Source organism: Acanthopagrus latus, chromosome 7, assembly GCF_904848185.1.
Source record: "Acanthopagrus latus isolate v.2019 chromosome 7, fAcaLat1.1, whole genome shotgun sequence".
Taxonomy (NCBI): Eukaryota; Metazoa; Chordata; class Actinopteri; order Spariformes; family Sparidae; genus Acanthopagrus; species Acanthopagrus latus.
The window spans coordinates 5,844,079-5,860,446 of record NC_051045.1 but is presented as its reverse complement, the minus strand read 5'-3'; the positions used below and the strand labels follow the sequence as shown (position 1 = coordinate 5,860,446).

The 16,368-nt window shown below is 43.6% G+C and overlaps 2 protein-coding genes across 5 annotated transcripts in view; one reads left to right on the top strand and one right to left on the bottom strand.

Moving 5' to 3' along the window:
• Positions 1 to 1,338: 1,338 nt before the first annotated feature.
• On the bottom strand, positions 1,339 to 10,018 carry LOC119022347 (tubulin alpha-1A chain). Of its 3 annotated transcripts, XM_037103122.1 has the most exons (5): positions 9,870 to 10,018; positions 8,550 to 8,772; positions 8,310 to 8,458; positions 7,274 to 8,200; positions 1,339 to 1,452 (listed from the first exon to the last, which is right to left on the bottom strand). In XM_037103122.1, exons 1-5 carry the CDS (start codon positions 9,870 to 9,872, stop codon positions 1,402 to 1,404), a joined length of 1,353 nt encoding a protein of 450 aa, XP_036959017.1. In that variant the 5' UTR covers positions 9,873 to 10,018; the 3' UTR covers positions 1,339 to 1,401. The 3 variants fall into 3 exon arrangements, with proteins under 3 accessions (XP_036959017.1, XP_036959018.1, XP_036959016.1); XM_037103123.1 differs by lacking the exons at positions 7,274 to 8,200; positions 8,310 to 8,458; positions 8,550 to 8,772; positions 9,870 to 10,018 and adding exons at positions 2,489 to 2,637; positions 2,746 to 2,968; positions 3,732 to 3,881 and having other exon boundaries at positions 1,339 to 2,379; XM_037103121.1 differs by lacking the exon at positions 1,339 to 1,452 and having other exon boundaries at positions 6,855 to 8,200.
• Positions 10,019 to 14,436: 4,418 nt separating this feature from the next.
• LOC119022344 (tubulin alpha-1B chain) overlaps positions 14,437 to 16,368 on the top strand; it is a 52,088-nt gene continuing 50,156 nt past the window's right edge. For both annotated transcript variants that reach the window (XM_037103109.1, XM_037103110.1), the window contains exons 1-3: positions 14,437 to 14,590; positions 15,821 to 16,043; positions 16,136 to 16,284. In XM_037103109.1, the coding sequence (XP_036959004.1) occupies positions 14,588 to 14,590; positions 15,821 to 16,043; positions 16,136 to 16,284 (375 nt within the window). In that variant the 5' untranslated portion in view covers positions 14,437 to 14,587. The remainder of the gene's footprint in view (positions 14,591 to 15,820; positions 16,044 to 16,135; positions 16,285 to 16,368) is intronic.

Genomic DNA, 16,368 nt, shown 5'->3' with positions numbered 1-16,368 from the left:
TTTAGGTCCTGAGGAGAATTTCTGAATATGTGGAAAAAATAGTGTTGGAGCCATTTTTGTATCGTATCCATTTGTATGTATATAAGTGTCTGTGTGTGTGTGTGTGTGTGTGTGGAGTTTGGGGGAAGGTACAAGTGGCTTGTAGGTCTTTTGCTTTGTCAAGTTAAGCCATTATAAGCAGCACGAGGCCTGTTGTGGCTCCAGAGGGAGCTGTATGTAAACTGATCAAAACTGACTCCAGTGATGTCACTCAGTAACTGAGGTGCATTGTGGGTAATGTAGGCATTGGGTTTTTAAAAAGTAGCCCACTGGTCTCACCTTACCCTTTGTTCTCACCATGGACACTTACTAATAGATTTTATCAAGAAAATAAACCTCTTCTGATATTGTATTATGAGTTTTCTGATATTTTACCTGACTATGCAAATTAGTTGATCTAACCTAATTAATACTATAAGTGTGTATTTTGGACATTTACACTAATTTGAAAAAATACATGTTTACAGAAAAACAGTCCAAAATGTAAAGCATCTCCCCTTATTTTTTAGGGGTGAAATATTTAATTTTAATGTTAGTATATATTTGTTTCAAGAAAGCAGGAGCAGTTGTAGATAGTTTGGCAGTTATGACTCTCACCCTGATAAGATAAAAAAACAACATTACAAGAATTATAAACACCATTATATAAGTAATTTAAGAGGATGCAAAACTTTTCGAATGCAAAATGGTATCTAAAAAAAAATGACTGTAGGTGTGTTGCACCTTTTTGGAAGCAGGCAGATGGGTCAGAAATGGGTTGAGGAGCTCCGTCACATGCAGCACAGTTATCACCTTCATCATTTTTACCGTGCACTTCTGACAGGGAGATATAACCTTTTTTAATTTAACCTATGGTGCTTTAAATATCAGACTTGCCCGGAGATGAGGCTTTTTTTCCTCCTTTTTTTCCATTATGCTCCGACTGTGATATAAGAAATAGCTGCAGGAAGGTTTTCGTGACGCTAACTTTGAGAGAACATACTGTTCAAGACGAATTTGCGTGACAACAATCATGTGATGCATTGGAGAGAAAAAAAAGGTTCAAGTTATGGAACAAAACAAGTTGTCGAACTGACATTTTCTTGGCTTTAATGAGCTGATCAGAGAGAAGTAAGAACAGCAGGTTTAGGGTAAAGAGTGAGCACAATAACTGTCATTCTAGAATAAAATATAATGAAAACTGTGAAACATCCATTTAGCATCAGTCAAACTGCATGAAAGAACAAACTGAACTGCTCTACTAAAAATGCTTTACTTTAAGGTAATGAATGTGTAAGTGGATTAAAGGCACAAACATAGTGCAATTAGAGAACCAGTTTTATTTTAGACACTGATAAAGGTCAATACAGGGGCATACATTCCTTAATACTCGTCTCCTTCATCGTCGTCGTCTCCCTGACTATCGGTTCCAACCTCCTCATAATCCTTCTCCAGAGCTGCCATGTCCTCTCTGGCCTCAGAGAACTCTCCCTCCTCCATACCCTCACCCACGTACCAGTGGACAAACGCACGCTTGGCGTACATCAGATCAAACTTGTGGTCGAGCCGAGCCCAGGCCTCTGCAATAGCAGTGGTGTTGCTCAGCATGCATACAGCCCTCTGGACCTTGGCCAGGTCTCCACCAGGAACTACAGTGGGTGGCTGGTAGTTGATGCCAACCTTGAAACCAGTGGGGCACCAGTCCACAAACTGGATGGTGCGCTTGGTTTTGATGGTGGCAATGGCAGCATTCACATCTTTGGGCACCACATCACCACGATACAAGAGGCAGCAAGCCATGTACTTGCCATGGCGAGGGTCACATTTCACCATCTGATTGGCGGGCTCGAAGCATGCGTTGGTGATTTCAGACACAGTTAGCTGCTCATGGTAAGCCTTCTCAGCAGAGATGACAGGGGCATAGGTGGCCAGAGGGAAGTGGATACGGGGATATGGCACCAAGTTGGTCTGGAACTCTGTCAGATCAACATTGAGGGCGCCGTCAAAACGAAGGGAGGCAGTGATGGAGGACACAATCTGACTGATCAACCTGTTCAGGTTGGTGTATGTGGGACGCTCGATATCGAGGTTCCTGCGGCAGATATCGTAGATGGCCTCGTTATCTACCATGAAGGCACAGTCAGAGTGCTCCAGGGTGGTGTGGGTGGTGAGGATGGAGTTGTAGGGCTCCACCACAGCGGTGGACACCTGGGGAGCTGGGTAGATGGAGAACTCCAGCTTGGACTTCTTGCCGTAGTCGACAGACAGACGCTCCATCAGCAGGGAGGTGAAACCAGAGCCGCTGCCACCTCCGAAGCTGTGGAACACCAGGAAGCCCTGAAGGCCAGTGCACTGGTCAGCCTGAGGACAGAGAGGGACAATGATCACATATGAGATAGAGTTCTGTCATTTCGTTGAATATTCTGGAACCAAACTTCCGGTGAACTTGTTCTGCTCTGATTTTACCCACCAGTTTGCGGATCCTGTCCAGCACCAGGTCAATGAGCTCTTTGCCGATGGTGTAGTGTCCGCGGGCGTAGTTGTTGGCAGCATCCTCCTTGCCAGTGATCAGCTGCTCAGGGTGGAACAACTGGCGGTAGGTACCAGTGCGCACTTCATCTGAAGACAGAGTCAATCAGAAATGAGGGTTTGACTAAATGGGAAAAACAATTAAAAAAAAAAAAAATCTCAAGGCAGCCATGGCGTCAATATTTAACAAGAGTTTACCGATGACAGTGGGCTCCAGGTCCACAAAAACAGCTCTGGGGACGTGCTTTCCAGCTCCAGTCTCACTGAAGAAGGTGTTGAAGGAATCATCTCCTCCTCCGATGGTCTTGTCACTGGGCATCTGTCCGTCCGGCTGGATCCCATGTTCCAGGCAGTAAAGCTCCCAGCAGGCATTGCCAATCTGGACACCAGCCTGACCAACGTGTACTGAGATACACTCACGCTGTGAAAACAAAAAAGTTTTTCAATCGTTACACTAAAAATACCCATGGCCGAAGATGTTCTTCTCAAAAGTGTGACCAATTAGATGCCGAAGGCGACCCATCACATGTTCATGACTTCCCTAGTGCTAATACAAGAACAACAAGGAAGACAAACAGCTCTTTTGTAAAGAACCAGACACCAGATCATCATTACTAAGGTCACCTGATGACATGTCGCACAAGAATGTTTCCTCTTAACACCCTTTAGAGACAAATATATCACAAAGACTCTGATTCAGACATACAATGTGCTCGAAGATGAAAGAAAACTCTTGAGAACAAAAGAATAATATCCGTACCTGAGTTTTGTGGTGGAACAAATCAAACACACCTGTTCAAGACTTTCATACAAAAGTATCGGGCCACCAAATGTGCAGCATGAAAGATTGAAAATAAAGGCTGTTAGTGAAAAGGCTTCGTTTGAAGAGCCTGTGGCTGCAGCGTCATAAAGGCCAGGCCTCTTCAAACAGACAGTAAATAAGAAGAAATTTTCAGGCTGAGATCACACTGACCTTTATGAACTTGAATTTGGACTCTCTGGACTTAAATCTACCAAAGTTACACTCAAAACAACCAACTGATCTCTGAAAGTTTGGTGAACAGTCCTCCAGATAGCTAAACCTGCTTTGTTTAAAAAAAAAAACTTGACTGCCATGTGATAACACACTTTCCAACTTAAATCAGCACATAATAAGTGAAGACACACTGTATTTGTTCACTCACCATGTTTCCTGAAGCTGATTAGTCTGTCAGAGTTTGGACAAAGAGGAGGGAGAGACTGTTAGCACTTACAGGCCGGCCTTTATGAGTCCTGTGTAAGAAGTAGCTGATGGGCTCTGCTGGGTGGTGCTCTTTATACCCTCTCTTCTGGTAGGAAAGTACTGCTGAATTCTGATTGGTTGTGGTGTTCACAGGGGGGATTCCTATTGGTTAAAAAGAAACCATCAGCAGTGACAGGCCATGAGGAAGTGAATAATTGAACACTTTTAGCACAATTAGCCCCATTTTTCATGACTTTTTCTAGTTTTGAATATGTACGTATCTTAACAGAGAAGAGTGGAAGAAGTACTCAACTGCACATTTACTCAATTACTCAACTACTGCTCAAAAGTACAGTTTTTAAATACTTCTGGGTCTTTCGCAAGGCCGATTTTATACTTGTACTCCAGTGCAGATCAAAGGCAAACATTGTACTTATTGCTGCATGTATATGCTAGCTTTACCCACTTTGTAGATTCACATGATTAAAAAAACAAACACATAAATTATAATGTATTATTCTATGTTAAGATATGATTAGATAAGATCTCTGAAGGGAAATTCCCAAGCCACCGAACATCATGTATATTGAAATAGCTCCACATTTACCTGCTGCAACATTAAAGTAATATTCACATGACACAAAGCAAAACATTATTATCTAATGCCATGATATTAAATGTGTTGAAAAGGGCTCCTCTGCACCATTAGTACTATGAAGTTTGGTACAATTCTGTTTTTTACTTAAGCAAACACTTGAAGACTTTGAGTTTGAAGTCTTTCTACCCTGTGGTATTAGTAGTTTCTGATCTGAGTACTTAGTGAGTTACTTAAGACATAAATACCAATGCAATGGTGTAAAAAATACTCAAAGAGGAATGTCAGGATCTGTGCTGAAGGATGGTCCTTTACAGGGAAATATTGTGCTCATACAAAACTCCTGTTGTACAACACTGCCCCCAAGTGACTGAAGGGAGTGGAGCAGCATGATCATCTTTATAAATTCAAAGTATTTTAAGGTCTTCTTAGTGACAACCACATGAATATAAACACATCTTATGTCAGTCAGGAAATGGCTTGAAGAAGGAGTGCCTAAACCTTTGACCACAGAGGACCTAAACTGAAGCTTAATGCTGAGCCATGAGATCCCTAATATTTAAAGGGCATTTCTACTTTAAGGACAAATTAAACAGCATTTACATTATTATATTTTTATTTTCATTATAGTATCTGATAGGCCAAATTGGCCCTCATGACGGGCTCAACTTTGGGCAGACCTCGCTCAGAAGATAGTGTGAGCAGTGAGTAGATGTTGTGTTTTAACAACAGAGCCACAGATCAGAAACAGATACAAGGGAATAAATGCGTCTTTAATATACTCCTGTCATTCACCAGACTATCAGCCCCAGTCTCTCCCAGCTGGCATTGCTAATCTTTGACACCAGTCTGGCCAACATGGACGGACTCACGCTGGGATGCACAGAAAAAGGATTTGGGTCACAGATTTTCTAAAATCTAAGGCCTTCTGTACACTTAAAACTGCCTCCTGGAGAAATAAACAGTTTCCACACCAAGTGCTGTCATTGCTCAAACACGCTGATCTGACTGAGCAACACTTGACTGAGGTTCAGTTCAGATCATTCATTTTACATGAACTCGTGTATTTCCTTCTACAACATAAGTCTTTTTGTGTGCAGGATTACTGTGGTTAGAGGAGATTATCTAGGTCAGACATTCAAATTCTCCTCTGGGAATAGAAGTCTCACTTGAATATTCAAATGTGTTTACAATCAATAGTGAATAGAGATATTTAGATGGCCTGGTTTTTGAAAGCGAGTCAGCGGCATACATAAATTCAACACAAAACCATCTTTTGAGCCCGGTATAATAAATAACATTCATATATTATCTACATGAGGGTCAGAACTAGTAAGTGTGAAGCTAGTGGTCATGCTAAGCTGATTTAACATAGTTATGTGGGAAGAGGATTAGATGGTTGTGGTGAAGGGTAACGTAGAAATAAACAACATGCTCTTTTGTCTAACAGGCGTTAGACGACAGAATGATAAACATCCATGATTCGCTACGATAAGGAGAAGAAAGAGTGATGTCATGTGAGCTCCCTTATTCATTTCCCCTCAGCTGGACATTTAATCACTCAAGATTGTCTTTTTAAATTTTACTATCATGATGGTTTGTCGTCATGTCGTCTAATGTAATGAGACAAGTCAATCTAATGTGAAAAGTGTTTGTGTCTGCTTTGACTGGAGCCGATCTGCTGATGCATCACTCTCTCCTCTTGAAGAGGACGGCTGACGTACGCACATTAAAAAACTCCTCCTCCGTCTGCTGCAGTAACTGTTTCACATCCAGAACCAGAACAATCGAGATGCTGTAACTGAGACAGGCCTTGACTGTGACTTCGACCCTGAAATCTCACTTGGGAAGTTGTTTTGATGATTTGGTGCGGTGCCGTTCAGCATTTACAAGACCAAACCATGTTCTCATTCGGTATGCTGTCCAGGGGGATTAACAGGGCTTTCTTTCTGTGAGGAGCAGAAATCATGTAGATGTTGTGAGCTGGTCAGTAGCGGGCTGTGCACACTGCAGGATAAATGCCTCTTACATCATTACATAACAACATAGTAGACATAATTGAGAATATAACCCACCTGCATAGTTTGTTTATATGAATTCAGATATGCATCAAACTCTTGTAAGCTCTTCACACAGATGGACAGTCAGATTAAGTTTTGTAGTCCATGAAACATTCGGGAACTTCGTAGCAAAACAGCGTTGCAGCATTTTTCCTAAATGACTGAAGTAGATGGAGACTTGTTTTAAAGTGTGAAGTGTCGAGAAGGTTTAATGACTTCATGTGACCCAGTTCAATACTTCTGTCACACTGGTGACAGATTTTTAATTGTGCCTAAGTCCAAATTCAAGATTTGTACTAACTACAGAGTGCTATGTTGTATATTAATTGTACAGCAATTCTCAAAATGTAGCCATAATTTCAAAACATCACAGACTAAAGGTCATTTTTCATTCTTCAAAAAGAAATGATATAATGACAACACAGACAACTTCATGTGTTACCGGAACTTTATTTAGAACATAGCTGATCATAATTGTTTTGTAGACAAACATTTATTTTTGGAATGCCCTTCAGAGAAAGTTTGAAGCAGTTGTTACCTGTTAAATGAATGCTTTCTGTCCCTTTTAATGCTCCTCTTCCTAAACCCTCAACAACTCCAACCACACACCTGACAACCTGCTCACATCCTTTATGACCCTTTCTATCACAGTGACTTATCATAATTGACACTCTCTGGTGTTTTAATCTGTACAGCCAAACTGGTCATTAATAGACAAACATTTATTTTTGGAATGTATTTGAGAACAAATGAAATCAGTTATATCCTGTTTAACTAATGTCTTTATATCCCATGTTAATATTCCTCTCCTTCCTCCTCACCCTCACCCTCAACAGAGTCGACTCCAACCTCCTCATAATCCTTCTCCAGAGCTGCCATGTCCTCTCTGGCCTCAGAGAACTCTCCCTCCTCCATACCCTCACCCACATACCAGTGGACGAACGCACGCTTGGCGTACATCAGATCAAACTTGTGGTCGAGCCGAGCCCAGGCCTCTGCAATAGCAGTGGTGTTGCTCAGCATGCATACAGCCCTCTGGACCTTGGCCAGGTCTCCACCAGGAACTACAGTGGGTGGCTGGTAGTTGATGCCAACCTTGAAACCAGTGGGGCACCAGTCCACAAACTGGATGGTGCGTTTGGTTTTGATGGTGGCAATGGCTGCATTCACATCTTTGGGCACCACATCACCACGATACAAGAGGCAGCAAGCCATGTACTTGCCGTGGCGAGGGTCGCATTTCACCATCTGATTGGCGGGCTCGAAGCAGGCGTTTGTGATTTCTGACACTGAGAGCTGCTCATGGTAAGCCTTCTCAGCAGAGATGACAGGGGCATAGGTGGCCAGAGGGAAGTGGATACGGGGATATGGCACCAAGTTGGTCTGGAACTCTGTCAGATCAACATTGAGGGCCCCGTCAAAACGAAGGGAGGCAGTGATGGAGGACACAATCTGACCAATCAGCCTGTTCAGGTTGGTGTATGTGGGACGCTCGATATCGAGGTTCCTGCGGCAGATATCGTAGATGGCCTCGTTATCTACCATGAAGGCACAGTCAGAGTGCTCCAGGGTGGTGTGGGTGGTGAGGATGGAGTTGTAGGGCTCCACCACAGCAGTGGACACCTGGGGAGCTGGGTAGATGGAGAACTCCAGCTTGGACTTCTTGCCGTAGTCGACAGACAGACGCTCCATCAGCAGGGAGGTGAAACCAGAGCCGGTGCCACCTCCGAAGCTGTGGAACACCAGGAAGCCCTGAAGGCCAGTGCACTGGTCAGCCTGAGGACAGAGAGAGACAATGATCACATATGAGATAGAGTTACGTCTTTTCACTGGATATTCTGGAGTCAAATTTGCAATGAACTTGTTCTGCTCTGATTTTACCCACCAGTTTGCGGATCCTGTCCAGCACCAGGTCGATGATCTCTTTGCCGATGGTGTAGTGTCCGCGGGCGTAGTTGTTGGCAGCATCCTCCTTGCCAGTGATCAGCTGCTCAGGGTGGAACAGCTGGCGGTAGGTACCAGTGCGCACCTCATCTAAGAAAACAAAAAAACACATTGCATAAATTGGGATTAACAATTATTGGATATTTTCTGAACAAATGGCTCATCTAGGAGTCACACTTACCGATGACAGTGGGCTCCAGGTCCACAAAAACAGCTCTGGGGACGTGCTTTCCAGCTCCAGTCTCACTGAAGAAGGTGTTGAAGGAATCATCTCCTCCTCCGATGGTCTTGTCACTGGGCATCTGTCCGTCCGGCTGGATCCCATGTTCCAGGCAGTAAAGCTCCCAGCAGGCATTGCCAATCTGGACACCAGCCTGACCAACGTGGATGGAGATACACTCACGCTGTGGGGGGAAAGAACAACAAGGTTATTTACCTGCTGTACATTTAAATATATCATGATAATGTAATTTAAATCATACTTAATGACACAGCTTTATCCACATTTTTAAGTCACACAGGCTCTCTCTGAGTGGCTTTTAGACTCAAACTAAAACATATCTACAAAATATCTTTCCAGAGAATATAAACATTAATAAATAAATGTCTGAATCTTAATGACAGTAGAAATGTAATTTGATAAGCACAAAAACAAAACCATCCAATCAGAAACTAGAAACTTTTTTTTTTTTTTTTCTGGCGCCCTGCCAGCTACGTGTCTGGGTACCACGTTGCTAAGCGACGGGCGCTGTGCTCTGGTTGACGTTCGGTGAAAATGGTGCGAGAACAAAAAAAACCACGCAGTTAATCTATAAACCAAAGGGCTCATTCTGGTCTGAGAGGTTGTAAAAATAATGTCTGGTTATCCGGGACCAACTCAGAAGTATCGATTACTATCATGAATGTTTAATGCTGACAGTGCATTAACCCCCCTCCCCGCCCCCCCTCCTCATCCCTGGATAGGGTTTCTCTGGGTGTGACATTTGAAGACGGGCACCGCTTGTGCGCATCCTCCTCCTCCTCCCTGCCTGCACTGCATTAACATTACAGGGCAGCTCTGTTACGAGCTGTGATGACCGGAGCTTACTCACGCCGAGCGGGGGAGCATAAAATACCGCCGAGTCGGCGGCTGGACGGCAGCCTGGCTTCACATTATTCATCCTGTCCACACTGCAGTCTGCTGAAAACCACTTTTGTTCCGTCTTCCCGCCACGTAGCACGCTTTGCCCATCCAAAGACCACCAGAACACCAAAGCTCCCATCACAACATTCATAAACTATTTTACATATTTTTTTTTTTTAAATCAACTTTGGTGACTCTTTAAAAAAAATAAAAAAAAATAAAAAAATCAACTCTAGACTTCATTCCTCACTCTTCCAGTAACGCCAAGCCACCGTCCTCTCCTCCTCATCCCCACAAGTCTCATCAATACAAAGAAAAAGTGAAAGCAAGATGAAAACTTCAGACATGTCTCTTTATCAAAGTGTATCAAGTCCTTACCATTTTGTTATGTTGTTGTTGCGGTTAAAGGTTGCAGGAACTCCTTGACAGAGTATCTTACAATTCGACAGTTATGGGGTCGATGTAAGAGATAATGGCGAACATGAGGATGGACAGCGGTATATATGCAAGTGCGGCTCTCGCGCCGGTGCCTGCTCTGTCCCTATTGGCCAATGCCCCTGTCACTCTGGGGTTCGAAGCTGTCCGCGGCATCCCATTGGCTGAGCGCGTCTCTCGCCACAAGGACCGCCTCGCAGACCCCACCCGTATCCCGTCATCCTCCGGTTATTGTGCTGTAAGCATGGCGCTTCTCATTGTGAGGAAAACGCTGCGTAATTTTGGGCATGCCGATACCAGACAGACATGCCCACACAGAAAACAGTCCAAACAAAGAATCCCAACTGAATAACAAAGACTCTAACTGAACAGAAAGCTGTAATACAGTTGAACAGATAGTCCTCTTTGATCTTAGCAGGCCTCATATTACAAGTGACTGATGTCTGAACACCTGTCAGTGCACAATCACTCAGACAAGCAGCTAACTCATGAACTCATCATTCCCTTTTAATTTTGACCGTTTTAGTCATAATTTTCCTGAGTATCATCTCATGGGTGTGTTCAGACTTCTCGGTTATACTTCCACCAATATTAGGATGCTGGGAAAATGTGATCATCTGCTGTAAGACAGTGAAGATAATTGTGTGTCTGCAGCTCATGAATAATGTCTCAAGTGTGTTAAACTCTATTTCCAGGTAAATTCTGTGAGATGAGTTATATTCGTTCAGCCCCCTCTTATAAATACAAGGTGCAGGTTCTCAAAACAATCTACTTCTAAACCTCTTTTGTTCACATGCCAGCTGTGGATTTTATTTATTTATTTTTTGAGCATCAGTGTCTGTTTATTTGATTTCATGTCTTCTGATTTTAATTTCAGTCTATCCCAGATAAAGGAGGTCAAGCTGCCCGGCCATAGAAGGCCACAGACAGCCAGAGACAGCCCAACCCCCCAGCCCTCCTCCCAAGATTTAACCGTTGCTAGGAAATGAATAACGAAGTTGCCTGGATACCACCCAGTATCCACATAGGCCGCCTTTATCTGGCGGTCATGTGACCCAGCTTAAATGGCAGCATTAACGGGCTGCAGTGCAGCTGCCTCGGTTGGGGAATTTGAGGCACCACAGACACCTCTTCTCCCAAATCCCACCCCCTACCACCCCCGATGTCCTGTGTCTTTAAGGGAATACACTTGCCTCTCACCAACAACTGCACGTGTCCTCCTCTTGCTAAAAAATGATGACCCAAGAACATAAAGTGTCACGTCATGTCAGGATGATAGGATGCGGCCTCTGCGGCACAAGACGCCTGGCGTGAAATGTGTGTCAGCTCTTCTGTTCCCACACTTCGCCGAGGCCGTTCACATAAAAGCTCTTTCTCCCTGGAGACGGTAAATGTTGCCGGATGTGTGCAGCAGCTCTGTTGGACTTGTCATAAAAATTCCACTCTCATTGAGAAAGACTATAACTTGTTCTGTAGAATAGCCCGGCAAACTTACAGACAGTTAGGCCACTTGGTTGCTAACAACAAAGGCATCTCTTTGACGACAGTTGTCCCACAGGAAGAAACTGATATCTATTTGAATGTGGGGCCGCTTAAAATAACACAGATTTTGACTTGCAAAGTCAAGAGAAGTTGGTTTATACTGACTGTCTGATGAAGTACCTGCATAATTATCACCTCTGTTTGAACTGTGACATGCAGGCCTACCTGTCTTTATTCTGTTTTCCATCAGCACTTCTGGCTTCTAATGTCTGATGCCTTGAAGTTAATGTCATTATTTGGCCAGGTGATCAAATTTGTTCTCATTTAAGATTAAATCACTGAAGAGTTTTAATATCAAAGCACTTCACAGTTAGAGTTTCATTAACTGCTCACTGAGAGGACGGATGAATACATTATATTTAATATGGCAACCTGTTATAAATTGATTATTATATATTTATTTCAGTAAGTTGGGGACACATGACAGGTAACTGATAACATACTGTGTAACCTAAAGTTATACAGTACTTCTCTATGTACTTACTTTAATCTTTATTATTATTTAAATGTAACTGTACTGTAACTACACTGCATTTCAGGGAGATTTCACTGAGCAATTAAAATGTATTTCCTTGCTTGAACATAGTTTTTCGTGTGTCTGCCTCCTTCCTGATTTGCCTCTTTTATCTTTGATTCTGTTGATTGATAATGAGACATTTCCTCTTCCTGCACATCTGCTCTTTCCAATCTCCCCTTTTCTGCATCTATTACTTCCTGCAATACAGAATACAATGCTTGCTGATGAATTTTGGCATTGCGATCTATGAATAAATGGCTTAATTGATAAACTCTTACATGTAAAGTAAGTTTGTTTATATCTGTACTGTAGCATTTTATTGTGACTTGTGTCTGTGTGCATCAGTATGTATGAATTATTTTAAGTCGCTTTGGATAAAAAATCATCTGCTAAATGCCCTAAATGTAAATGTAAAATTATCACTGAGGGCAGCAGCTAAAAGGAAAATAGCTTAGTGGGTAAAATTCTTTTGAATGACAGTTTATTTTAAGTTTATTTATATTTGCATGTCACAGAAGAAGCTACAGTCATGTTAATCTCGAGTCTCCACATCTCAGAAGTAGCTAATTCTCATAACATGTATTTCAATATATACAAGGTCGCTGAATAATAGCTGGTCTGTCCAAGATCTTTTAGTGTCTTCACTCATTAATTAAAGTAATTTTAGGAGATCAAAACCTTCTTTTATCTGACTTCACCCGCATCATAACATCAACACAGGCGTTCTGCTGTGACAGATGGAAAATATGCTTTGTAACCGTGTTGGTTGGGTATCATATTCCCTGTTTATATGATGCAGTGCGGTCGATTTCATGCCATGGAGGACCACTCCCATCTCCTTAGCATTCCCATCCTCCCTCTCTCCTCTTGGTGTGCAGCTGCTCAGACCCTCCCGGTCTCACAGCTGCTGTGAAGGAGGAGGAGCTGGAAGAGGAGGAGGAGGAGGAGGAGGAGGAGGAGGGTTGGAGAATATTCTCTCAAGAAATCCTGGCTGAGAGCCACGGCTGTTTCCTGTCCTTCCCTTTCATCCCCTGCAGTTCATTTTGAGTACAGCATCCACCAAAAGATGGTTGTAAATTATGCATCACTTCCTTGCTGAATAAATGATGAGAACTCCCACACAAAAAAAGCAGTTTTGGGTTCATACTGCAGTGAGAATTTTTGTCTGTATCGTGTTTTAAAGGAGACTTGTGGTTTTGTTCCCGTTAATTCCCATCCTTCAGCGATTCATATGGGTTGGTGTGCATGCAAGTGATCTTAAAAGATAAAAAGGTCAAAGCCCACACCAACAGAAGCTCCTTTCTCCCACAGAATCCACCGCGCCTGAAGCGCCTCATCAGTAGTCTGGCTGTGACTTTGTGACATAAGCTCGTCATAGCTCCCGCAGCAGCTCCGCTCTTCAGATCTGTAATACAGAGGCAGGACCTCAAACAGAAAACTGATGTGTTTTTTTGAGCAGAAAATCATGTAATCCTATTCCAGCAGCAACCAAAAATGAAATTAGAAACCTGAAATCGAGCGTAATACGTGTCCTTTAAACTGCAGTCATCTGCTGCAGGACTCAAGGCATCTTCAGGGGGTTTAATCTTATAACTGCAGCAGCCACAGTGTAAAGAAACTCACACTCGCCTCAATACAGCCGTAATGTCACATAAATGCAACTCAGGCGGTTTCAGTTCCCTCCAGCAAGACAAGAGCAGAGGAAACACACCCTGCATGAGCAGCAGAGGCACAGGGAGACAGGCAGACACGGAGTCACGTGATCGGCCCACTGAATGACATCATTGCAGAGAATCGGGGACAAAGAGGGAGGAGAGCTGGAGAGCTGGCACGCCGGATGGGCGAGTACCATTGGCAGGCCTTCAGCTGCAACATGGACACCGGGCATGTTATCAGCCCCAGTGAGCTGGAGGCATCTTGTGCAGCAGAAGCATTCAGCCATCTTTCATCATCTATAATGCATCGTGAACAATCACAGGCAGAGAAGACGCATGTGCAAACACCAAGATGCGTCTATGAGGCTATAATAAACAGGGGGGATTTATTTATTTATTTATTTATTTTTATTACCTATTGATTAACACCTTTGTTCGTTTGCCACGCCTCAATAACAGATGAATGCAGTCTTTTTTCCCCCCCCACCCCTCTGCATGCGTAATAAACGTGCTTTGTTGGAGCAATTCAAATAAAATTGCCCTAAAGAGAGAGAAAAAAAATAGTCCCCATCACACTGCACTTCCTCCTCACTCACCTCCAGAAACAATTGATGTCAAGCAATATTCACCTGACTGTAAAGCACCACAGTAGGTGTTTTAATGGTTATAATTTGCATATTTTAATGCGGAAGATATACGAGTAGGCTGTGTTTGAAACAGCGTTTTCAAATGGCGGTAGTAAAGGGTTTTTTTCCCTTTTTTTTTCCTCCCTCAGCGCACAGAAGCTGATCCTCCTGCCCCGCGTATATAAACCGGAGAGCACCGCCCTCCCATTCAGCAGTTGTTGCATCGACCCCGTTGGGTACAACACGCGACGCACGGTTTTTAACGCCTTTTTCTTCACGTTTTCTCTTTCTCCTCTTCCTCTTTGACCCTCAAACGAAATCATGGTAGGTAAATCTTCCTCATACGTGTGTCTTGAGATTTTTTATTTTTTTTTTGTGAGGTAGAAATGAAGGTGAAGCGGCTGCTGCCTGTCTCGGCTGTCAGGCGACGTCGTGGAGGATTTCCCACCTCAGGATGATCATCCCGACTGTTACAGCGCGATTTTGTTTATTTGTTTGGGTTTTTTTTTTTTTTTTTAAATCGCTGTGACTTCATTGTGTTGAGGGAACCGAGGCGATGAGCTGTAATGTTAATGTTGACACACAGGTTTGTTCTGCAGCACTGGCACGGTGTGATTGTCATTGTGTGTGCGGGGACGAGAGAACAATGCACTGACTGGCTTCATCCAGGCTTCAGTGGCAGACGATCAGTAGGGTACATCTGATTTTCTTTACCAACGAAAAAAACATTGTTTTCTCATTTAATGTTTTTATTTTGAACTCAAATTGAATGTCAATACGCTCAAATCTGACTCATTGGAAATGCCCAACACCGACTCCGTGCAGGGAGGGGCAGGTTGGGTGGGGGTGGATGAAGACTGCAGCTATCGTGTTTAATTCACATGATACAGCAGCTAATTAACTATAATGTTATTTTTCTGAGACATTTTGCGGCACAATGCTGCCTTTTGGAACACGAAATCCAAACAAACAAGCCACCCCATCGATTGATTTCACCTGAGAGATGACTAAATTTGAAGATTCCTGCGACACTAAATGACCCCGCTGTGATTGAAGGGGATGGGTGCATGTTTTTTTTTTTTTTTCCCTCAAGCATCCCCCGCTGTGATTGTGCGTCCTCGAGGCACGAGAGCAAGTGGAATATTCCAGAATGATGGCGCGCGCACGTGAATTTGCATTCGTGCCCGTGCTTGCAAAAGAGGGAGAGAGAGAGAGAGAGTGTGGGATGAAAAGACAAGAGGACAAAAAAGACTGTAGGAAAGACGAGAGCAGCGTCCTCCTGCCTCGGTGGGGGCTGCTGTCAGGCATTTTTTTGTCCCCTGCTGACTGACTGTGGCGCAGGGAGGTGCCTCCTCCTCCTGCTGCTGCCGCTGCTGCTGCACCGACTGTTCATCTCAGACAGGGGGAGCAGCTCAGTGTTCCCAATGTAAATATGCATTTAATTATTAACATGTAAAAAGCCAGCAGTGACTGTAAATGAATGTGAAATTAAAAACTAGATTAAGACGAGTGAATAACCTCCCTGTTTTTTTTGTTTTTTTTTTGTCTCCACAGCGTGAGTGTATCTCCATCCACGTTGGTCAGGCCGGTGTCCAGATTGGCAATGCCTGCTGGGAGCTTTACTGCCTGGAACATGGGATCCAGCCGGACGGACAGATGCCCAGTGATAAGACTCTTGGAGGAGGAGATGATTCCTTCAACACCTTCTTCAGTGAGACCGGAGCCGGAAAGCACGTCCCCAGAGCTGTTTTTGTGGACCTGGAGCCCACTGTCATCGGTATGTGTGACTCCTAGATGAGCCATTTGTTCAGAAAATATCCAATAATTGTAAACCAACCTGATGCAATGTCTGTTTTGTTTCCTTTATAGATGAGGTGCGCACTGGTACCTACCGCCAGCTGTTCCACCCTGAGCAGCTGATCACTGGCAAGGAGGACGCTGCCAACAACTACGCCCGCGGACACTACACCATCGGCAAAGAGATCATCGACCTGGTTCTAGACAGGATCCGCAAACTGGTGGGTAAAATCAGAGCAGAACAAGTTCATTGCAAATTTGACTCCAGAATATCCAGTGAAATGACATAACTCTATCTCATATGT

Bases quoted from the DNA above. Each gene is read 5' to 3' on its own strand.
- LOC119022347 (XM_037103121.1), bottom strand. The intron at 8,459-8,549 runs GTAAGTGTGACT...TTGTTTTCTTAG, and splicing joins CCTGGAGCCCACTGTCATCG to ATGAGGTGCGCACTGGTACC. The intron at 8,201-8,309 runs GTGGGTAAAATC...CTCTGTCCTCAG, and splicing joins TGGACAGGATCCGCAAACTG to GCTGACCAGTGCACTGGCCT.